General features: G+C 36.2%; 1 protein-coding gene across 1 annotated transcript; it reads right to left on the bottom strand.

Moving 5' to 3' along the window:
* Positions 1 to 1,388: 1,388 nt before the first annotated feature.
* Positions 1,389 to 17,435, bottom strand: FAM180A (family with sequence similarity 180 member A). Its single transcript, XM_039365234.1, has 3 exons — positions 17,084 to 17,435; positions 3,258 to 3,358; positions 1,389 to 1,932 (listed from the first exon to the last, which is right to left on the bottom strand). Exons 1-3 carry the CDS (start codon positions 17,157 to 17,159, stop codon positions 1,579 to 1,581), a joined length of 531 nt encoding a protein of 176 aa, XP_039221168.1. The 5' UTR covers positions 17,160 to 17,435; the 3' UTR covers positions 1,389 to 1,578.
* Positions 17,436 to 24,504: the final 7,069 nt, after the last annotated feature.

Genomic DNA, 24,504 nt, shown 5'->3' with positions numbered 1-24,504 from the left:
TCTGCAAGGCTGGGATCAATCAGGCAAGCTCTTATCAAGGCTTTTTATCATTGATGTATCTATATACTACATTACATTTTCATTGTCATGACCTTTAACTGGACAAAACAGGCACCAATTTTTGAACCAAAGTGCTTGAAATGAGCTAACTCACAGAATGCCGCCAAAATCCAGAATCTATGATTCCTGATGGAATGAAATTTGGGAAGATTATAGTTATCTTAGTACTACTGGCTGGTGCTACAGTTTTATGATCTTCATTTTCAATGTCTCATGAGAGTTTTTTAGCTGGTCTCACAATCCCTCACTCCCTTCCTTACCCAGCAGCAACCAGTACCTGCCAGAAGGGAAGGGAAGGGAAAGGAAGGGAAGGGAAAGGAATATTTCTGATGCTTCTTGCCAAATTTCCACAAGGAAATTCAAAGGGGAAGCCAGTAGGAAGTTGCTCCCATTCCCATTGCTTTTTTTGCTGATATGTGGCCATTCTGTTTCTTTTCCTTTCTTAAGGAAGGTCTCTCAGGAAATATGTTTGAAATGATGACCCAAGAGGCATGGGTTGGAACTATTTTCCCAGAAAAGGAGAACAGCAGCACTAGCACTTCTAAGGCAGGAAAGGTCCCACACAAAACCAGTCTAGTTTGCATCTAAACAGCTATCCTGCTCTGGAAGTAGCAGTAATCTACTTTGCAATTTTATACTACTTTTCTCTTCAGGTGTATTCTGTATTGCACTACCCCAGAGGGGGAAAAAAAACACCCATCATTTTATTGTTTTTGAAGAAATGTGAAAACAGATGTTCTTTTTAAACAAAACTGAGATAATAATAGCTTAATCAGAACATCATTATACACTAAACCTTTTCCAATGCTGCGGCAGCAAACTTGGTAAGAATCACCTTTTTAATGTTTACTTAAGATTCGGTTCTACTGGGCTGCTACTACTATATGAGAGAGAGAGAGAAAGAGAGAGAGAGAGAGAGAGAGAGAGAGAGAGAGAGAGAGAGAGAGAGAGAGAGAGAGAGAATTTATTCTTCTCCTTAAATGAACCTATACTTCATCTCTTAACCAATGCCTATTGACAAAAGAGGAGAGAAAGAATGTATGGGGGGTAGGTGGTTAATAGCAAAATAAAATTTCCAAAAGGATTGAGATCAGCATTTTTTCACTGAGCTTTTAAAACAGGCCAGAAAAAGGTTTTCTGAGTCCCACATATCCATCAAGAATGAGCATAGTTTTGCTGAGCTTAACTGTTTCATTTAAAGGCTGGGTTAAAGTTTGTGTCAGCTATAATCTATACAGACATGGGAAGAACATTGATGGAAGTAAAATAAATACACAACAAGAGAGGATTTGCAGTCCATTGGTTACACTTAAAAAGAAAAAGCTAGATAATTTGGGAAACGTTTTTAACAGATATATTAATTCAATCTGTAAGGCAATACAGAAGTTTTTACAACAGATTATCTCTAGGAGGAGCTAGAGATTAAGAAATATGTCCAGGTCTGCAGTTTGTTTCTTTTATTACGTATCAAAATGAAGAAGCAAATATCCTTCTCATAATCAGAGTGTTTCTGGTGCGTCAAGTTCTCTGAGAAGTGGGAGTTTGGCTGGACAGCAACTTCAAGTCATGCATCAGAAGCTTGTAAAGATTTACAAAGGATTCTGCCCAGGTGTCTTTCTGATGTCCTTGGGACTGAGCTGTCCTGTATGCTGTGTAGACCATCGTCAATACTGTCCTTTCAAAATCTTCTTTCTTTAACATGCCAGGGTAACCTGATAGCCTGGAGCTTAATCTGCGTATTTCTGTAATACTTTTTGGGATAACATCATTACACAGAGTGTCAAACATCATCGCTTTCCTGGTTGAAGCGAGTTCCTCATCCTTGACAGTGATTTTTAGGTCATCATCAATTTCCAGCTCACCTAGAAGAAACTGGGATGAAAGCACAGAGGAAAAAAAGTGTTAAACCAGTTCTGGTTTGGTTATAAATCAATACATGAGGTGCTAAAATGATGTCTGGATTAATATAGAGCAAGGATCCCCAACTCCACACTCATCAATCCCTCCATGAAGTTTCAGATTGTATGAACATTTATTGTATGAAAATAATGTCATAAATACTACTTTAATTGATCGTACTACAAATAATAACAACCACTTGAATAGTCCCATTGACTCCTGGCAGTCAATGGAACCCCTTTGGAAAATCCTTGGAGAATCATCAGACACAGTGCTTTCTACAATGAAAAAAAATACATACAAAGAAAATTAGATGTCATAGAACATCCATTAGATGTCCATTTAGAGTCTACCATTGACATTGGTAGACTTTAAATTGGAGTCTACCAATTTAGAATGCTGCTTTCTGTTGAATCAGTTCTATCTATACTAACTACTCTGGCAATGGATTTTTTTTCTTCTTTGCCTGACATTCCAGACTGAGAATTTTACTTGTTAAAAGGCTGGGTCTCAACATCTTAGGTAACTATGTGGCCCTCCCAAAAGCTTACAGAAGCAGAATAAAATGTTGGGAAAGCTGGCTCTTTCTTTTCCTATTCCAAGTGACTTTCAAGTTCATCTATTTCAGCATATTTTCCTGAATCTCTAATCACCTTTTAGAAACCATTTTTACATTTACCGTTCACTAATGTACATTATGGTATTTTGTTAAAAACATTTCTGTATTGTTCAAATTGCATTCTATTAAGAATAGTTTGTTTATTCCGTTTATTGCAGGTGCATCAGTGATAGGATTCAGCCAGTTCGCACCAGTTCAGCAGAATTGGTAGCTACTTTTTGTTGCTCAGGCCCAGAATGGACTTCCGGAAGCAGTATCCACACAGAGAACCAGTTGTTCACATATTTGAATCCCACCACTGAAGTGCATTATTATAGAAAGGTATGATCTAACCAATGAAATGAATGAATAAAATAGAATAAATTATACTTAACAAAGACATTGATAAGCCCCCTTGATAATATAACTGAAGGCTAAAGCATATATCTAATTTATTGATTTTAATTCTAATTTTCGAATCAAAATAAAAAGGAGCATGAAGATTTTGCTTCAGATGAGTCCAAAAATATCATATCTCTGAAACTGCATTAGAATAACATCAGAAACCTGCACAATAACTTCACAAGGTTGAAGCATCTGTGATTTTTCTCCTTTTTTTGCTGCCCTGAAGTTGTGTCATCTTCTTGACCCATTGCTCTAAAGGGCTGGATTTAAAACTGTACTTTTACTCATACTAAACCTCAAATAGAAGATCCACATCTTCCCGAGACTTCTGAAGCACTGGGTTGAGAAGAACTGCTGAGGACCTCTTCACACGGTGAGCAGCTGGGAAAAACGTAGCTGAGGAAGAAAGGAGAGAGGATGGGCAAGAAGCTGTTAATGGATGTAGTTAATTAATCAATCCAGGCGAAATGTTAATATATATTGCTAGGCTATGTATGATATGCCATATCCTACATAAATAAATAAATAAATAAATAATGGCTGCAGTTTAATAAACTTTAATCCTTCCTCATTTTGCCTGGTAAAACTTCTATGCTTTTCAAAACATAAAATGGGAAAAATTGCTATTTAGACCTTGTATTTATTTTGTTGTTTTAAAAGCCAGCACCCAGGTTCTGCTTAGCCTTAGCTCAAGCTACAGCCTGCCTGTCTCCTAAAATTACTTTTCCAGTTTCCTGCAGTTTCATTCTTGCATCTGCTGACACCATCTCCCTTATCACTTAGAACTAAAAGCAATCCACTGAATCTGAACTGAAGACTTAAACAGATAAAAGGAACTATATCTATATATAGCACATAATCAACCTTAGAATCTATTGCTCCAAGTAGTGGAGTTGTCCATCAGTTTAGTTGGCTTTGAAAGGAGATTACTAGACGCATGGATGCAGTCTAGTTCTATACACTGAGTACAAGGAATTAACAAGTCCTTTGACAGCAGCCTCGATTTCTTAGATGTCTTCAAGTGATAGTAGATAGGTCTAGGGCAGTGATTCTCAACCTTTTTAATGCTGCGACCCCCAACCGGTCGTAAGTCGAGGACTACTCAACCGGTCATAAGTTGAGGACTACTCAACTGGTGCAGCACTGTTTGCAGAATGGGACTTTTGGCAGGCTCAGCAGGGCAGAGACAGCCTGGACAATTCCTATTGGGTTTTGAAAGCCAATAGAATTAGACTCTATTCAAGATAGTCTATTCTATTGGTTTTTAAAAGCCAATAGAATAAAAGAAAGTAGCACAGCTAAGGAAAAGGGGGAAAAATGGCGGACTGCGTTGTTTGGCGACCCCCGTGAAATGGTCGTTCGACCACAAATGGGGTCCCGACCTACAGGTTGAGAACCACTGGTCTAGGGGTAACATAGGGCAATATAGATCTTCATAGAGGGAGTTTGCTTTTGATAAAGGCTTAATTGGAGCAACACAACCCTCACTTCTAAACTTTACATTATACTGGTTTTCCTATCAACTGCTTGGTATGGCTGTGGAAAGTTCTGATGATGTTCTTCAGAGGAGAACAGTATATTCCATATGTAATTGGAGGTAGACATGGATCTGAAGCCATTCATTGATTTGACACAGGCTTGGATAAGATCCACAAATTACAGTACATCTTACAGTAGATCCATCAGATTATATTATATAGACATAGTGATTTAGGGTTGTGCTTGCATAAACATGATTGGAAGAAATGCTTTGGATCTTATGCAAGTATGCAAACTTTCTGCTATTCATTAAAGCACATTATTATTTATTCAGGCTCTATTCATATGTCTTAAAAAAAAAGAAGTCCTGCTTCTTTGTAAGTAAGTTGTATTTAAAATGTCAGGGTTTAATGATTCTCACTAAAGACCAAAAAAAAAAAAAAAAAAAAAAAAAGACATGGCTAACTTAATGCTTGCATCTCTGTTCAAAATACTTTATAATTGTTTTTGAACTGTGCAGAGTTGTAACAACTTTTCACTGGTTTCAACAAGATAAAATATATACGAAAAATAATTCTGGTCCTTCCTGTAATGAGCCAATTACAATCTGAGTTAGAATAGAATAGAACAGAGCTGGAAGGGACCTTGGAGGTCTCATGGGACCTGCATTAGTTGCCAATTTGCTTCTGGATTTATTTTATTTACTTATTCATTATATATACAGTATACAATACAGTATACAGTATACATACATATACTTATACATTACTTTTATATATGGTTCGAGGTGATTGTGAGTGAGTTCAATTCAAGATACTGGTTGCTTCCTTTAAAGGCCTATATGGTTTGGGGCCAGGTTATTTGAAGAACTGTCTTTTCCCAGTTACATCTGCCTGAGCCACCAGAGTGAGGAGGCAGGATATATTTCAGATCCCCTCCCTTAAGGATGTCTATCTAATGGTGGCTCCCTCCCTGTGGAACATTATCTCCACAGAAATAAATCTGTCCTCCAATTTGATACTCTTTGATAGGCTCTAGAGCAGGGGTTCCCAACTGAAGGTACGAGACAATATTCCAGGGGGTACGAAAACTTGGGTTTTCAAAATTATAGTGTATATGCATAATTCGTTGCCATTATTTTGAACTTTTGTAAGGGGTGCGAGAATATATCAGAAGTGTTCTAGGGGTGTGGGGTATAGAAAAGGTTGGGAGCTGCTGCCCTAGAGACATGGTTTTACAATGGACCTGGGGAGCCCAGGGTGATACAGAACATATGAAGTGGTTTGTCTGATTGTCCCTACCAGGAGGATGAATATTGGATTTGTATTTGGGGTTTTATTTCTGTAAGCCACCTGGAGTCTCTGTGAATTGATTGGCCATACACATTTTTGGAATGAATGAATGATAAATAAAGCTTAGGTAAGACATGTAGCTCCCCACAACATAATTCAATCTTTTTCCAGCCCAGGAGTGGGCAACATTTCACAGGTTTGGGCACTGAAAAAAGTCCAATTTGCAAAGCTAAAATTTAATGAATTTCCCATTGAAACTGGGAAATTTGGCTATTCCTGTCCTTGTCATTTAAAGCAATGGTCCCCAACCTTTGTGGTTTCGTGGACTGGTAGCAGCGGCACCGACAACAGCAGGGAGGAGGGGATGTTTTTTTGTGCACAACTTAATTCTGTGCATGCACTAATGGAGCTTTGTGCACTCACCTGCTGCTTGTGCAGCCCGGTTCCCAACGGACCATGGACTAGTACTGGTCCACAGACAAGGGGTTAGAGACCCCTGCTTTAAAACCAAATGTCCAAGGTAATGTGTGTATGTGTAAGTGTAACAGGTATTTCCTCACTTTGGTCTCACAATATTCCTGTAACGTAGATTTGTAACTGAGTCTTCAAAGCCTCCATTCCATATATATCTTCCAACAGCCCTTTCATCTTTGTCTATATTCCTCCTGGCCTGTGACAACTTTTTACACTGCATATCAGCACATGAAACACACTGAAATCTCCAAGTGCTAATTGCTTGGCAATTAAAACTTCAATCACCCAGCAGTTACAATGTTTACTTATTAAACAATTGCTGGCAGTGATCCAGACAACAGTGATCAGATTAATAATTTTTCAAGCCGCCTTTCATGCAACTCTATGGCTGAGCCCAGCAACCATTTTGGCATCTGATAAAGATCTTCCCCACTCGGAATTTATGTGTTAGTCTTTACCATTTGACATTCTTCACTGCCTTGAAAGGGAATGCTGTGGTGAGATTGTTTCCTTGTGGTGGCCACAGAAGATACACTCCCCTACCACTTTAACTAGAACAGTATGCAAAGTTGGAAGTTTCCAGGAATTCTTTCTTAAGTAAGATAAAGAGTACTCGGAAATTCAAAAGTCCTCACCCTGTTTTGTAACCTTCAACTGGTCTAGTAAACACAATGTCTTAACAGAAATGTGGGGAATATTTGACTCCTGGTCAGCAAAATTTCCTACCTGCCTGCTTCTGCTCACTTGGTTTAAAGTGGATGGCTCTACTGACACCCGCAGAGAATAGTTTTTCTTGTCTAACTTGCCTTCAAGCTAAATCACCTTTCTTGTTTTAAAGTCAGAGTTATTCCTATATATGTCCCATGTTAACACCTACAAGGCCAAAGGGGAAGGTTTAGATTAAGAAAATGATGTCAGAAAAAGAGCTGATTTCTCCTTTCTCCTCAGCAGATGTGTGCTACTTCTGCTGTTACTTTGTACTAAAGCCAAACCAAGCCAAGCCAGTATCATAGTTTTGTCTTTTTAATGTTGGGTTTCAAATAATAACCTTTGGCTTTAGGTCTCAGTCCTAAAACTCCAACGACTCCACGAAATAGGTAGACTGAAAGGGAAGAAAGGGAAGGACTGGGAGTATATAACAGGCTAAGTCAAAACAGACAACTCACATTATAGGGTTACATTTTATGCGAATCTAGCTTAGACTCTTCATTTTCAGCCTAATATGCTAAATATGCATATTAAATTATACTTTATTTTTTTTTAGTTTTGGCTTAGAGTGCTATGTAAACCCACCAATATGGTTTACAAACTATGATTTATGATGTATTCATATATTGAGCTTAAGTGGCTTATTCAGTAGCTCTCATCCCAAAGCTTGGCTAAATGCATTGAACAAATATAGCCATTGTCTCCTTGGGCTACATCCAACACTTTAGGCCTCACTGAGTCTCCAATAATTTACTCATACTTCTTTATATTTCAGAGTTATTCAAAACCAGTCTTTGATTCTTCTGTTCTAAGTCATGCTGTACTCTGATATATCTATTTCCGCTTTGAATTTTTGGGTTGTATTTGCCTGCTTGCTTTTTGCCCCACGTTTTATTTTTCAATGTATTAAGGCAAAAAACCAAGAGCTAAAAATAAAACCAAACCCTGAGATGGAGAGAAATGTGTAGCCAGTACTTGGCCAAGTGTTTATTAATCCATGTGCAAACTTTTCTTCTGACATGACTCTCTTCTACACTGTCATACAAAGTGCTATTCTCTATCAAAGAAAAATGTGTCCATGTTAATGGCAATTGCTATCTTTTCCTTTCTTCTTACTCTGGAGAAGTTTATATAAAACAATTATTTCATCTCAACATGTGCTTATTTATTTTAATTATGGATACTGTACATTAAATTATCACTGCTTGGAAAGAGAAGAATCCTGATCTATGTATCTTCAGCAAGTTCCCAAATTTCAATTTGCATTCCTTGCTCATTGGATCAATGGAGGCTCCCAAGGAGCATTAACAGAGAGAATCTAGCTCTGCTTTGACCATTGTGAGTTATAGCTTTTCCAGAATATCAGGCAGAATTTGTTCAGTCTCCTGTTGGTGCTTTGCTTCCTGACCCCTTCATATAGATTTTTTTTAAAGAAAATTAGAAAAGACAGAGACAGAATTTCAATCCTCCTGAGGTTAAAACATGCTATAGCAAATGAACAATAATACTACTACTCCTTGATGTTTTATGGTGTACTCCCACAATTATTTTGAAATTTTTGTTAATACTATGAATAAATCAAGGAGAGAAGCAACCTAGAACTAAGGAGAAATTTCTTGACTGTTCGAACAATCAATCAGTGGAATAACTTGTTTCTAGAAGTTGTGAATGCTCCAACACTGGAAGTTTTTAAGAAGAGACGACTTCTCAGCTTGTTTTTCAAATGAAAAATAATTCAGTGGTTGAATATGTAATTGAATGATTGAGTATGTTCTGTTAACCAAACTGCATAATCAAAAGTCATCCAGAAAAGAAAACGGAAACTGAATGCTAATATGCAAAGTATGCCCTAATTTTATTTATTTATTTATAATAAAGAGAGACTCTAGGCAGCTTACCAGCAATTCCCAGAGTGACAATAATTTTAGCAGGGGTTTCATTGAACCAGTCTTTAATCCTAACCTAACTTCATTCCAGTTGCAGAAGAAATATATAACCTTAACAAAAAGTAACAGAACAACAACAACAAAAAAAGAGTGAGAGAGAGAAAGCAGCAGATGGAAAAAGAAACAACCATAAAGGGGAGAAAAAGAGATATTACAGTGAGTGATTTCATTAGTGTTTTTAACCTTTGTTGAGGAAATATCTCAGAGCCTTCATTAACCAAAGTATGTTAATATTTTAAAATGATTGGGACAATGTGCTTGCTTTATCTCAATGGGTAGCATTAGGATCTATGAGCCAGGGAGGGAATCCTATCAGACTATGAACAAATTATCATTTCTTGGCTAAAAGCCATATTTAACTTTTTTGAACCTCTGAAAGCCAATGAGTGGATGAGCAGGACCCTAAAAATTGTTGTCTTAAGTGGGTTATTCACTGTTTTTATGTGTTTTCTACCTTTAAAAAGTAGACAATTATACCATTAGGCTTCAGAGAGAGTTCTGAAGGCCCCAGAAGGGAGCCCCTAAGTCTGCAATTGGAGGTGCTATTGCCTGTAACAGAAAGACTAATAATGATGGTGCAGCTCTATTGATATTTATACTGGAAAATTGCCAGAAACCACAGAAATAGAGCCTGTATTTTCAATGTTATGCTGTATTTGTGTTTGTATATACCGTGTGTCTTTCCTTCAAGCTGCATGTCCCAAAAGATTCCAGCTCAACATAAGGAGCTTTTTAAAAGTCTTATTAATGGGAAATAGTATGCTTATATACATAATACATAAATATTATAAGGAAGGATTTTGACTAAAGAAATAGCTATAAATAAATGGTTTAAGATGTCCCATTGTTTATTACAGAAATGATCCCTGATAGGTTTTGTGATCAGGGGACTGGAAAAGAGAATAGTTAAAAAGAAAAAAAAAAGAACAGAAGAAAGAAAGAGGGAAAAGTGAGAGAGAATCACTCCATATTCTCAAATCTAAGCATTGCTGCAATTTGGAGAAATAACTTGAAACCAGAACTTTCCAAACCTTGAAAATAGCCAACTCAACTTGAATGTATAAGAAATAGATGTGCTGCAAGAAATATAATTAGGGCAGATAGAAATTACCAAGGTTACATGGCATTTTTCTCCCACCATTATGGAAATAAAGAGTGTCCCATTTTCCAGGCAGTCTTGATATAAAAAAGAAAGTGAAGAAAAGCAACTAATCTCTTCAGAGACATTAAACTATAGAGAGTAGAGCAAAAGTCTTTTTCTCTCCGCCCTTCTTCCACCCAATCTTCTCTTCTGCTTTGACTTCTCAGAACAAGAATTGTTGGCAGACAAAAAGTCCAGTAGAAACAAACTTATTTCTTCCCAAATAAGAAAAGATGAATTCTATAAAACGAAGAAGCACATGCTATCAGTCTTGTAGGTAATATGCTGAAGAATGTTTATGAGAATTCAGCTTTCTCATAGTTTTATATTTTCTAATATTAAACATGTATCTCAATAATAATGCTCCTGAAGCTTAACGTTGGATTGGTGTTGTTGTATTTCTAATTCATTTCTTACTCCTGTTTTGGACAGGCAGCTGCATCTCTAACTGTAGACTTCAGGTTTCTGTTCTGGGTCTCTCAGAATTCTGAGAGTTGAAGTCCATAGGACTTGGAGTTGCCAAGGTTGGGTATCCCAGATGTAATGTAGGTTGATGAGTTTCTGTAAAACATGGTTAATCTCTTGCTTAGAAGAGGGGAAGAGGGTCCACAGTTTTTCATAAAATTTGGAAGGGAGGAAGAATGAGTCAAAGAACATAGAATTTATAAAGGCCCTTCAAATGCAGGCAATCCTCAACTTATGACTGTAACAGAGCCTGCCCATCATGGTTTAAGTTGTGATGGTTGTTAAAGCAGTTGGTCACATGACTAACCTGATTGGGCAAGGGGGCTGGACTAAAAGATCCCCAATGTTCCTTCCAGCCCTAGGATTCCATGATTCCATGATTTCACACTTACTGAAAAGAATATTATAGCTTAGACAAGCCAATAGTATGATCCAATAGCCAACAATCTTCTGTAAGGGCATGGTATGTCACATTTTTAAATGTATGCAGCTGTTAATTATAATGAATTTTCATTAATATCAATTATTAAAAGTTACCAACTTTTCCCAGTGATTTCAATGAGACCTCACTAGAACTAAAGGCAAGTTAAATACAACTGGAATAAGTATATTAGTTCTGCTTAGACATCCTCAGAATTATTGTTGGATGCCAAAGCTCATATAAAACCATGCCATTGTAATTCTTAATTCTCAAGTGTTTTTCTGCTCCTGAATGCTGAGTGCAAACATCCAAGTTGTCATTCCAATTCAATGATTACTACCATAAAATTTGGAAAGTAAAATTTACTTACTAGCCTTGTTGATATACTTTTGTTTTCCATTTCCAAGGAACTTTACTTCTTGTAATCAATTCTTAAAAAACTACTTGAAAATGGTGGTGTAGGAAGTTCTGATAACACCCCAGAAAAATAAAAGAAGTCCAACTTCCTATTTCTAAAACAAGCCATTACTTCAGAAATACCATGGACAGAAAGTAAGAATAGTATTATCCTAATTTATCATATTGTGTTAAACAGCAAGTTTTTAGTGGTATTGCCCATCAAGATTAAAGCTCCCTGCAGTCGTGAGGACTAGTAGCTATGGATAAGCTAAAAAAAACCCCCTCTTATTTGTTTAATATAATTCTAACATTATTTAAAACTGGTTATTATCAACATAGCATCAGGAAATCCAATAAATTCGTTGTGGACTTTACTGCCTCCTGAATTGCTTAGCAATCCATTGCATAAAATGACCCTAAACTGTAGTATCTTGAGAGATTAAACTTGGTGCTTCTTTCTCTATTAGATAGCAAAACCCCTGCATAGTTCATAAGCTGCTGCGAGGATAGTTGAAAAGGCAAGTTAATATTTATATGACCTAAGAAAGCAGAAGGACAATGGAATAAGACTGAGGTTTACATATATCTGGAGATGAAGGTCAAGTATTCAGAGAGGTCATATCTGATAGAGAATTAGAAAATCCCAGGGCTTTTTTTGTCATAGAACGCCCAGAATGGAGTTCTAGCACCTTTTTTGGATGGAACCTTTTAGGGTAGGCAAGGCAGGTTGTATAACGTGTGTGAGTTCCGGCACCTTTTTTTTTTTTTTACAAAAAAAAAACCACTGGAAAATCCTATGGCATTTCTTAACAAGTCAGAAGTTGACTTTGATAGATATGGCTGAACCAACAGCAATAGCAAAAGCCATGGTGCTTTATGAAACTCTAGTGCCTTTATTTAATCTCCTAAAGGATTCAATATTATTTCCCTAATGGTCATGCTCAGAACTGTATCCCTTTTCTTTTCTTTTATAGTAGTAGTAGTAGTAATAATAATAATAATAATAATAATAAACCCTTGAAGCAAATGTGAAGCATACTATTTTTTTCAATTATAATTTATATCCAGAAAGTATTTTACCAATTCTGTATCCTTTCCTGATCCAGTTATTTTCTGCTGCCAACACTAGCAAGGCAGGAAACTAAATTAACATATTAAGAATGTGTGTGTGTGTGTGTGTGTGTGTGTGTGTGTGTGTGTGTGTGTGAGAAAGAGAATGAGAATGAAAATGAGAGAGAGAGAGAGAGAGAGAGAGAGTTATAGGATATTTTGGATTCCCTCTGTATTTATTTCCAATCTTCAGATTTAATGATTGTCTGTTTTTGCTGCATACAAATGATCTGCATTTTTTACAAAATATCATTGTTATTCATCATTCCACAAAGAATGCTTTATGCTAATCATTACAGATGTCTGTCCTTAATTTAAATTATTGATTCACCAATTCATTTTAAAAAATGCCTGTTACATGTGCTCCATCTGATATTTAGCATTGAAAAAGTGGGGTTTCCTGTAATATACTACATGCTAAAATCAGAAGAAAAGAGGTCAGTTAAGATTACCAGCTGTAAGGTTTTAACAAGGACTTTGAAGAACTTTGCTATGTTTAACCTTAGAAGGAGAAGTCTGAGAGAAACATGGCTGTAATCTCTAACTACTTAAGGAGTTGTTCAATAGCCCACATCATCATGTTTTTACAGTCTGAAGTATTAGACCAGTGCAAGGAATAATATCATCAAATCACTATTCTCACAAAGACTGACTGACTTCACACATGGTATACAAATGGGTTGGAAAAAAAATCTCAATTAGCTGATTTCATCAGTTATGCTAGCTAGCCTTCATTAAGCCTGCCTTGTTGGATGGGAAATTCTGGGTACTGAAGTTAGGTGATGTGAAGGTTGCCCATATTGGATGAAAATTATTCTAAATTAGAAGCCATGGCTGGTTTTATACATCACATTTAGCTAAAAATGAACAAAAGGGTGATATCCAAGTGATATGACATATCATGGCTTGGACCAGATGTCTCTTCTTCTTCTTCTTCTTGTGCCATACCCGTTATTGGACATTGGCGATCCTGTTTTTATCAGCAGCCACATGAAAAAGTGCTGCTGAGTTTTGTCCAAACCAATCTCTTAGATTTTGAAGAAGTAATAAGAAAAATCCTGGACTGTACTGAGATGGACAAATTAACAAAAGAGATAAAAGAAAAGGAAGACACAGAGTATTATATAGTATGGAACAAGGTGTATGTCTGGTTGGAGACTAGAAGTAATAGAGGAGAATAAATATGGAAAGGTCAAAAGTGAAAATAAGGAAGAAAAATGTAAATAAGAAATAATGGGGCTATAAGGACAAATATTTAAAGAAGAATAACGGGGAAATGTAAATATTAGATTACCATTACGTAATTGCTGTAAAGAAAAGGAGGTATATATTGTGTGTGTGTGTGTGTGTGTTATGTGTTGCTTTGTTCTGTTTTGTCTTGTTGGTTAAAAATAAAAATTAAAAAAAAAGATTTTGAAGCCATTTTGAATTTTGATTTTGATATCTCATAAATCCCCTTTAATTCTGAAATTCTCTGAATAGATTGTCTTCAGAGTTTCAAGTAAAGAAAAATGGCTTTTAAAAATATGAACAAATATAGGTTTCCAATATGCCATCATTCCCTTGAAAATTCCGTGGGTTTAGGATGGTTCTCAAACATTCTGCTAAAAAATGTTTTCCTTCTTCATTGTAGGAAGCTTTGCAATAGCAAACACACAGCCGGAGTAAAATAAAGAGATGAGATTATGCCAGGACCTTATGCAAAACTGGGAGGGTTGGTTTAACCAAAGGAACCACAAACTCATCAACATCCTGAATGTATGAAGTAGATTTTCCTATTAATAATCAGCAAAATGAATAATCAGGGAATTTCCATTTCAAAACCATATTATTAACATTACAAGACAGATGGTTTGATTACATCGTGCAGTTGAATCTTTTTTAAAAAAATGCCTAATTCAATTTCTCCAAAGGAGATCATGCACGTGGAACTATGATGATTCTCAATCAATAATCTAAATGACTCTTCTAGTGCAAATGGGAACATACATTTCCCACAAGTTCTAGTTTTTACAATCTAAGAAAGAAACTGCATAAAATGTTACCTAATTTGGTGTATTTTATTAGATCTATATTTTTATGCAACTGACAAAATTACAAATTCACACCTCCTGAGCTAATGAGTAGATCAAAATGCAATTATCTTTTGGGTTGTGAACTTATGTTTTGTAATGTAGTACAGACAGACTAGTGAAAGATATTGCCAAAAGATTGTACATTAGAGGAAAACACATAAAAAAGCATAACCAGTGAAAGTTGTTACAAAACTATTAGGTTTATAGCCCTCATGCAACTGGCTTCAAGTCAGGTCACCGTATACACACAAATACACACACACACACACACACACACACACACACACTAAAAACCAATAAATGTAAATAACACATATGCCTTGCCGTATGTTTGTAGAATTAAAGGATTGGAAGAGATTTTGGAGACATGATTGGACTATCAAGTCCAATGGACCAGTGCCACAGGAATTTCAGTATAAGAAAGATGATTTTCTAAGAATCTAATTAAGCCATATCTCTTTTCCTTCTGTACATTATACAACCAAGTGATTAGGTTCCAGGCTACAAACCTAGTAAAGAACATGTTATCAAGTAACTGTGTCACTTTTATCTGGCTAACAAATTCTTTTTACTTCTTTAGCCTCTTTCTCTCTTTTCTGCTGCTCACCTTTGTGCCTAAAAAAGCACCAACACAGAGACATGAAATACTATTCTGGACTATTGAAGCAAAGGTCTGCCTGTCACCTCACTAATTACTTACCTACAACATTTTTGTAACTTCATAGCTTTTTCAAACAAAATAACTATACTGTATGCATAATATCATAATATACTGTATGAAAACCAACTAGAGTTTGGTAAACTAAAGTATCATAGTTCCAATCCCTTACATTTTACCTTTCTTACTGGTACAACACAAAAAAATTGCCTAATCTAAGGCAATTTATCCAATTGTCCCAGTTCATCTAGCTCTGACCAATTGATTCATGACTAAAAGGAAAGGTCATCATGTGATTTTAGACTCTAAACTGATCCAGGAATGTGCAGCCCTACAAGGCAACTTTTATGTTATATAACATCATCCTAGAAGCGTTCTGACAGTAAGAAGGATAGTTCCCTTTTAATTTTGCCAGTTTTTCCTGCCCAGCCAGTTCCTCTGCCCTATCGTTCAGAGGCTTTAATGGGAAAATATAAATCATTACAGAGCAGTGTTTTTCAAACTTGGCAACTTTTAAAATGCATGGACTTCAATTCTTAGAATGAAGTGCACACATGTTAAAATTGCCAAGTTTGTCAAACACTGCTATAGAGTAAGAATACAGTATACTATTCTCTTGTAAGATATATTGGCACTGTTGGCTCTTCTAAGTTTCTGCACAGTCCCCAAAAGGCACAGAGAGAATGAGAGAGTTCATGGAACATCACCAGTAATATTATCTTCTGCAGTAGAAGTTGATATCCCTGACATGCACAGTATAGGATATCACCTACTCCATTACATAGCATCTCAGGGAAGAAACTAAGGATTTCAGTTCCATTTAGGTTAAAGAAAAGATGAGAACTTTTCTGAATTGTTTTAACTAGCTGTTATGTTGGATGTAATCAGCAGCAACAAAGTAAAAAAAAATCTAGTCATTCTATGTTCCCTCCAGTAGCTTTACAGTTGACAGATCCAGCAAGATAAAGAAGGTAAATGCTTGAGTTGAGCTGAGGAGGGTGCGTGATCAGGGAAAGAAGCAGGCATAGTCTAGGGAGCTTCTAGATGAGTGGCATGGAGTCTACATGTATCCAGTATGCCAGAGATTTCCTACCCCTGGTTTTAAGGAACTTAATATAGCAAACTTGTTGAAGTTAACATCAAGAAAGGACTGTGTTTGAAAACCTGTGGGCCTAGTATGCATACAAACCAACTTGAGTCAGACTTGGCTTCTGGTGAAAGCCAAGTTTATGCAGTTTACTGGGCAGTATTTCCAAAAGGGTTTTACCAATGCATTCTTCTTATTCTGAGAGAGACTGACTGGCCCCAAATTGCCTACTTAGCTTCCATACTAACTCAGGTTTCCTTTAGTCCAACATCTTAACCATTAGACCAAGCTAGCTCAATCTAATCTAATCTAATCCAATCCAATCCAATCCAATCCAATCTAATCTAATCTAATCCTATACATTTATTATTTAAATTATAAATGAAAGCAAAACTGCCATGTGCATTTCAATACAATATGTTTAAAAACAACAGATCTTAGACAAAGAGATGTTCAGCGTGGTTAGGCTCAGCAAGGACTGAATTAATTTCCACAGCCAACAGAGCTTCTGTCTGGGTCAACCAGCCCTGAATTTCCATCAAAATATGTACATAAAATTGCAGTAAACACCCAATTGTCTTAATCCCCAACTTTCATAGCAATTAATGGGAGAAAAATCATTGCTTTCATATATATATATATATATATATATATATATATATATATATATATATATATATATATATATAATATATTTGCAGAACATAAAGGAGAAATATCAGATCAAATGGTTGAAAGTAATAAACAAGAAGAAAAGAATCTACTAAAGTGGTAGATGTGATTTGGAAAAAGAAACTTGTTTGATGCAATATCAGCATCACATGCCTGCTTTTAAGCAATAATGTGTTTATATTTATAACTCTTACCTCGATTCCACCTGGGGGGCACAGTGCCTTGAGCATTATAATACAGCAAGAACAGGAACAGCATCTTCCAACGCATTGCAAATTTCCCAAAGCAGAGATTTTCTACAGTATCTGGTTTCTAGTATGCCAGGACACAGTTGGCTAATCTTTCTCCTGTCTCCTCCTTTTGCAGAATGGGATGAGTATAATGGGGTGAAGCAGCAGCACCTCACTCTAGACTAATTTTCATTGGAGTCAGGGAATTCATTTGCACAGAAGGGCTCTATTTTATATCCACATCTGGAGTGACTCATGACGCATGCAAGCTCACTGGCAGCTGTAGGGGTATAAATATCATTAATTTTTTTTTTTTTTTTTAGTAGTTCAGTTCCATTCACTAGTTGAGCCAGCTGGAAATTTCCCTTGTGTCAACAGACAAAAGTAGCTGTATAAAAGAACACTATTAAATCTTCAAGGCTACTATCTCCTACCAAGCCTGTGCTTCTTGAATGAGGCATTGACAGTTCTGGGATGCCAAACCTGGGGTGATGGAGGTATTCATTGAAAGAATGCTGTATACTTATAGGACCAATTTGTTTTACTGAGCAGAACATGGGACAACTTTGCCAAGCAGGTCAAAGTTGGATGGATGATATGAGAAGCAAATTCTTGACATAGACAGAGACATTCTAGTACAATATTTAGCTGTGGGTGGAAAACTAAGCCATCCACAAACCAAGATCACGTTGGTGTTCTCATTACATGTAATCCAAGGAATGGGAAAGAGATGGTTATATATATTTTAAGTTTTAGTGATTTCATGTCTAAGACATATTTAAAAGAATGCTTAATTCCTTCCCACTCCATTCAGTAAGACTTGTTTATTTTTCATTCAAAATCAGAGAAAAGTGCAGAAAGTAGTGATGTGGGGTGGTTAAAGAAGTTAAGTGGTAAGATGGGTAGCTAATAAATTCTATAAATAAATAAAATAAAGAAAGAAGTAACAAGAGATGCTCAAGTTCAAGATTATCTTTAGCCTTGCTGGTTCACCTGGCAATTTTGAGCCAAAAGTCCCAACCCAGTCTACAGATTTGTTGTAAGGAAGAATGAAAAAGACAATGATATTTATGAATATTGTTCCAATAGACACCCTCAGTCAAGAACACAATAAACTGTTAGTTTCAAATCTGTCCTTAAGACTCATTTCATTTCATCCTCTCCAATAATAATACAACATAAAAGATAAGAGTTGAATAACATATTATAAAATCAATGTAAACTATGGTAAGATACAATAATAAAAAGGAAGATTGGTACTTTATACCTTTCCACAATTTCTCTTCCTCCTTGCAATGATATCATGCAAGCTGCTAAACAAAGTTCTGACTCAAGATTTCATCATCTTTCTTTGGATGTAGATAGCTTACAAAAAAGTCATCCAGAGACATAGAAATTTAGTATTATTAAAAAATAATGTTTACATTATGGGATTACTGTGATATTGTGCTTATATATAGAAGGGGCGATTGATTATGTGTCATCAAGTCATTTTTGACTCCTAGCAAGTACATAGATCTTCTCCATATCCGTAATCTGTTTTTTCAAGTTCCCCAATAGTGCGTTCATCACAACTGTAACTGAGACCATCCACCTTCCTGTTGATCATCCTCTTCTCTCTTTTTTTCATAGAAGAAGCAATCCATAAAAAAAAAAAAACATGGCCAAGTGGACAGAGTCTTTCAGTGAATAGAATATTCTTATATTTCCCTATAACAATTGCTGGAGGGGATTGTTAAATGTTAAGAAGATCACTCTGAGTGCTCTGTCCTAATCTTCCTGAATGTCTGTAGCCATTCCCAGCAACATCTGGTAAGAAAACCCATTCAGCAGCATTTTTCATTTCCAGGAGATGCTAATACTGAAAGGCAACTTATGATCAAAAATTCAGTTTGAATCCAGAGTTAAATATCCTCACACAAAGTCTTGTTTTAATCTTTATTAGTTCTGTCTCTAAATAGAGTGGTTGACAACACAACACTTGGACTCTTTCCTTAGAAATGTGATCTGAATTGTTTTTGGTAGAGGTGCCCATTTTCTTAAACCTAATTCCACACCATGGAGGAATATTGCTTAGGATTTAACCACAGCAAGGATTATAACAACTGAATCATAAATGATTTAGCCAATAGCAGTATTTGGGCTGGGCTTGTCTGGCTCTAAGGCAGAGGTAAGGGTAGTTTAGTACTTAGATGGGAGACCACACAGAAACATTTAGTTGTAGGATGAACTGGAAAATTGAGAGACATTCTAGAAGAAGACCCGAGTAAGCTACATCTTAGTACTATTGCCAGAAAACTGCCTGGTTGAGTTCATGTAGTTACCAAGAGTCAAGCACAATCCAAGAGCATCTTGATCTTTATATTTTAATGGATAATACCTTCATATTATTTTATCTCCCACTCTGCCTGATACAGCTTGCTTGCATCAAGCTTTCTTTGCAATTTTAAAACTTCAGAATTAATGATACAGCAGGACTACAATTGCAAAGAAGGAAAATCAAATTCAGTCAATTTTCTTGGACTTATGGACACATGCCAAACTCTGAAGAACTTTTAGCACAGAAAAGTTAAAAAATGACTTTCATTGTTAAAGAAGAGGGAAGCAAAGCCATCACAACTTTTTCCCTTGAGGTGTTCATTTCTCAAACCATTCAAGTATAGCCTATACCAACAGAGTAAACAAGGTAGCAGATTTAGGGCGGTGTTTAATTCCACCCTAACCTTTGAATGATGGAAAAATCCTACACATCCTTCTCAACCCCATTCTACTTATTTCCAGAGGTTTAACACCTAACACTGGATACTTTGTGTAAGAAAATGTGTGCTGCCTTTCATTCCTGTCTTCCAGAAACTGACAGCACATTCTCTGCACGTAGCTGGAAGGGTGTGGACAATGCCATGTAGAGAGGTAAAGTAACTCCTCCAAGAAAGATGTGAATGAACCTTCAGTCTGTCAATGCAGCAGTTGCTCAGCTACAACCTTAAAGAGCAATTACACTGTGGCAATTATTGGTATGTAATTAAACAAACTGTTGGAAATATGGAATTGTGATACTAAAAATATCACAAAAGAAATATTTTTCTTTCCATATTGCCAGTCAAAATCTAGTATCTGAGTGAGTAATTGGACCTGAAAATCCTGTGTTAGTAGTGCAGAATGTACCATTTCATATTCATAAAGCATAACTATGTTTTTATGCTAATAATTCTAATCAGATTTGAACTCTGTAAGTTTTCTTGTTTGAAACTCGTTGTATACGGGGATAGGACTTGTACAACACACTTAATAATGGCTTGTTTAATTATGATTTACTGAATTCACATAAGACATAAAGCCATGAGTTTCTTAAAAATGGGTTATTATATCCTGCATTAACACAAGATGCTAACTCAAAAACCATGTATTACTGAAGCACAATGACCAGTACCATAGAGTTTAACATGCTTCATGAAACCAGATAAGAAGTTGATTTATATCAAATCTGATGATTTGTCTATCTAGTACAGTATCTAGTACACATCTATATAAATGGAGCAACTGTGCAGGATCTTGGGCAAAGTTCTTTCACATCTGAAATCTGGAGAAGAACAAAAGAACAATCTTGCTGGATTAGGTCTACCATTTTGTTTTTCATGGGGGCCAATCAAATCCTCCTTAGACATTTGTAAGCAAGATACAGATACATCCTTTTCCAATTCTTTTTTAAATATTCCCTCTGATACACCCCACCATCTAATTCCTCAATTCTCACTTTAGCCCTCTTCTTTTGCCAAGCATCTCTCCCAATCAATATATTCTGTTACATCAAAGAATCTTTCCACAATCTTGTAAACGTTGTTGTGGATATAATAGACAAATCAAACATCATGTCTTTGAAAAAAGATTTTATCCCTTCATATTCATTGAAGATTTCTCTCATCATCCCTTGTCTCCCCATTTCTTGTGGTACGCCCAACAGCTCAGCAATCCATTTTGTCAAAACTTTTTCCTTATCCTCAAATTTACATTGTGATCTTAGAGTTATCTTTTCAATGTTCAATGATTCTTGTAAATCTTTCTCCACTAGCTTATGTTCAGTTGTCTGCTTTACATGATCTCTCTCATTTTTTTTGTTTTCTGATCATTTGATTGTTGTGACGTTAAATTGAGAATGCATTCATTTACATTTCAAATTCATTTTTAATTTCCTCATGGTTTGAAGTTAATATCATTTGCATTTGTTGTAACAGAACAAACATTTCCTCCTGGTAAGTATTTATTTTTTCTTGGTATGATCTTTCTGCAGATCTCTGATGCTACATAATGACTAAAAGTCCTTTTTCTGCCAATCACTTTAAAGTTGCAATTTAAAAAATATTTATAATCCAGAAAGGTCTTTTTTTTTTTTCTAAGTTTTGTAGTTTTCACTTTGTAGATAGTCCAGCTGCTCTTTGTTTAATCAACACCTTGAAGGTCACCACAACAGGTTTCTCTTTTTGGACTGTATATTTAGGGAAATATTTTCATCCACCATTAGATATCAGCACCAGTCCATCTTTCAATTCCCCTCCCCCTAAACTTAATTTGCCACTTCCGTTTAGAGGAGGTGGAACAAAAACACCCCCACACACTTTTGGAGGATTTTTACTTCTGTTTTTTTTCTTTTTTTCTCAGGAAATCAGTCAAATAGAAGAGAGAAAATCAGTATTCTTACCAGTTCAGTCCCGCTGTTTACAGTTATGCTTAGTTTAGTGCTTTTTGGCTTCGGCTGCATGTAGCTTGGGCTAGATTCATGAATGACGCTAGCCTTTCTTCTGTTAGTTTTTGGAGAGCTTTCCCCAGGCGTCTGGATTGACTATCATCTCCCCAGGATTGGCAGGGCTCCCCTCCTTCCTTGCTACCTCTCTGGGCTGGCTTTGGGTCCATTTAGGGTCCCCAAACAGAGAGAAATCAGCCATAGGATCGGATTGTCTTGATCCCTTGGCTGGTGCACTAGCTGCGCAGAACCGGAAGTCTCCTTTTCCAATTCTCATTGGCTTGGATTTTGAAGGCAAACCACCTCCAACCCAAAGATAACAGTTTTCTAAACCAATCCATTGAATCCAATTCACTTTTGACACTGTATAATAAAGAATTCCACCAGTTGTGCTATGCAAAGCATTGCTTTGTTCTAAATCTCTTTCCAATCAGTTTCATTGGATGGCTCCAATCCATAGTGTTTGGAAGAAGAAGGAAAACTTTTCACACCTTGAATCTTGACATGAAGAGTAAGATCTCCATTACTGAAATGTAGTAGTTTTAAGTTTTTCTGAATTCAGTGGCAAAACATTAGAGCCGCCCTCACTTCTGCTCAGAAGTATACATTATCATTTTCTTATTACAAAGAAGCAGCTAATATTATATCACAATTAGTCATGGTAAAATGTCATTTTTGGTTCACAATAATTTGCCTTTGAATTTCAGCTGGCATCTCTTTAAGTTGTCAACTGTTTTCTTTAAAAAGGATTTTGTACAGGCTTTCATTCACAAATAACTCTTATGAAAGTAATAATGGTACAAGCACATGTTCATTGTCTCATATTTTAATTCATGATTGCTTGGCCTCATGGGTATTATGGTCTTGAAGATAAATAAACAGGAATTTACTGTTCTTTGGAAATATATGTACATTCATCTGGAGCCCTAATATTGAAATGACAATGTAATTGGAAAAAAAATTAAAAGTACTGGTAAAATGGACATCCTAAATCAAAGTTGACAATTATCTGGAAACTGGGATTTCTAACATTCCCCTAAAAATTGTCTCTTTAGACATTTTATAGTACCTAGCAAAGACAGAGGCTTGGCGTCTCCTTCTTTGTTTCTGAACTCTTTCCCAGATGTTTGAAAATTAGGAACCACACTGTGATTTGACCAAGTTACAGAAACAAAAGTACAGCCCTCAGTTGGTTTGGAAAGCCCAATATACTTGGGAGGAACTGATTTTCACTTTTTTTTTTTGAAATGTTGAAAAGTCACAGATTTTTTTTTAATTATTTAATCTTTCACAGAGATACCGACAACACATAGATTTCAACAATATTTGTTTGTTTTAATTTGAGGGTGAAAATTGAACCCTAAGAATGGTGTGTGAAGAAGAATCATATTTGGTTTGGGCACCTACTAAATGTTTGACAAAGATTAGTTGATTGTACAAGCAGCATTATAAGACATATTTGGAAAATAGGCAGTTGTGTGCAGTTATCAGTTATAAATGTATAGCATATGTTACGCTAAGTAGAATTGTGATTGCACATTAAATGCCCAAAGCATTATTTATACAAACATAAATTCCTAAACTTTGGTTGATTTTGGATATGAAGGTTAGCTTAAAAATGTTTTTAAATACTGGAGGGAATGGCAAAGCATGCCCAAATGCAACTATGAATATGTCGTCTCACTGCATCCCCCCAAAAAAATTGTCATACCTCTTCTCTTAAAGATGAAAAGATGGGAAAACATGGGAAAAAAATGTTTACTTAACTCTATGGTCCCTACATATTTCAAATGTTTATTTAGGAAGCACATCGACTAAAAGTTTTTGGAAATGCTTCTCTGAAAAATACATTCTGGAAGGAGCAATTATTTGGAAAAATTGTTACATGCACAGAAATTGTTCTGCAAATTAAAATGAAATATTGAGACTCTACAAACTAAATTTGAAATAATTACCATGAAGCAAAAATTAATTGTAATGAATATGCACTGGTAACTTTGTATTACTTTAATGTGCTTAGTATGAGATAGTGATTATGCACACCTCAGAAATAACAGCTAATACAAAATTTGGTTGCAAGGCTCTGGTGGGGTATTTCTAACCCCTGCCATTAAAAAAAAAAACTATCTACTACCTCTTTTTTATGTTTAATGTTTTGGTATTAAAATATTTTGTTGACTTGAACTTAGAACCAGGATAACAGTAAGAATAACTTTTTCCACATAGATATACTAAAGCAGTGGTTCTCAACCTTTTTAATGTCGTGACCCCCAACCGGTTGTAAGTTGAGGACTACCCAACTGGTCATAAGTCGAGGACTTTCCCTGCCCGGGAGTGCTGTGTATGCATGGTGCTGCCCACTGCACCAGCCGAGACATAGCTGGCAAGTGGCAGAGACAGAGCAGGCCGATCACTGGCTGGGCCACCAGCTGGCCCAGCCCAAGGGAGGTAAGCTACTCGCCAGGCCCCACGCACACCAGCAACCCTCCCTACGCCCGCCGGCCTCCCACCTCCCACCCCTGGATCTCTTTTACTTACATTTTTAGTAGTTGCTCAGCAGGGAGGGGTGGAAACTTCTAGACAGCTTGCCTTTGCTGCAGACAACTTGCAGCACCGTTTGCAGAATGGGACTTTTGGCAGGATCAGC

Source organism: Crotalus tigris, unplaced genomic scaffold (assembly GCF_016545835.1).
Source record: "Crotalus tigris isolate CLP2741 ecotype Arizona unplaced genomic scaffold, ASM1654583v1 scf7180000020016.261972, whole genome shotgun sequence".
NCBI classification, from domain to species: domain Eukaryota; kingdom Metazoa; phylum Chordata; class Lepidosauria; order Squamata; family Viperidae; genus Crotalus; species Crotalus tigris.
This window is presented reverse-complemented; position numbering and strand designations above follow the sequence as displayed.

Coding starts and splice junctions, on each gene's coding strand:
- FAM180A (XM_039365234.1), bottom strand. CDS start 17,159: ATGCGTTGGAAGATGCTGTTCCTGTTCTTGCTGTATTATAATGCTCAA. Junction 3,359..17,083: donor GCCCCCCAGGTGGAATCGAG/GTAAGAGTTATA, acceptor TTTCTTCCTCAG/CTACGTTTTTCCCAGCTGCT. Junction 1,933..3,257: donor ATGTGGATCTTCTATTTGAG/GTTTAGTATGAG, acceptor CTTTCATCCCAG/TTTCTTCTAGGTGAGCTGGA.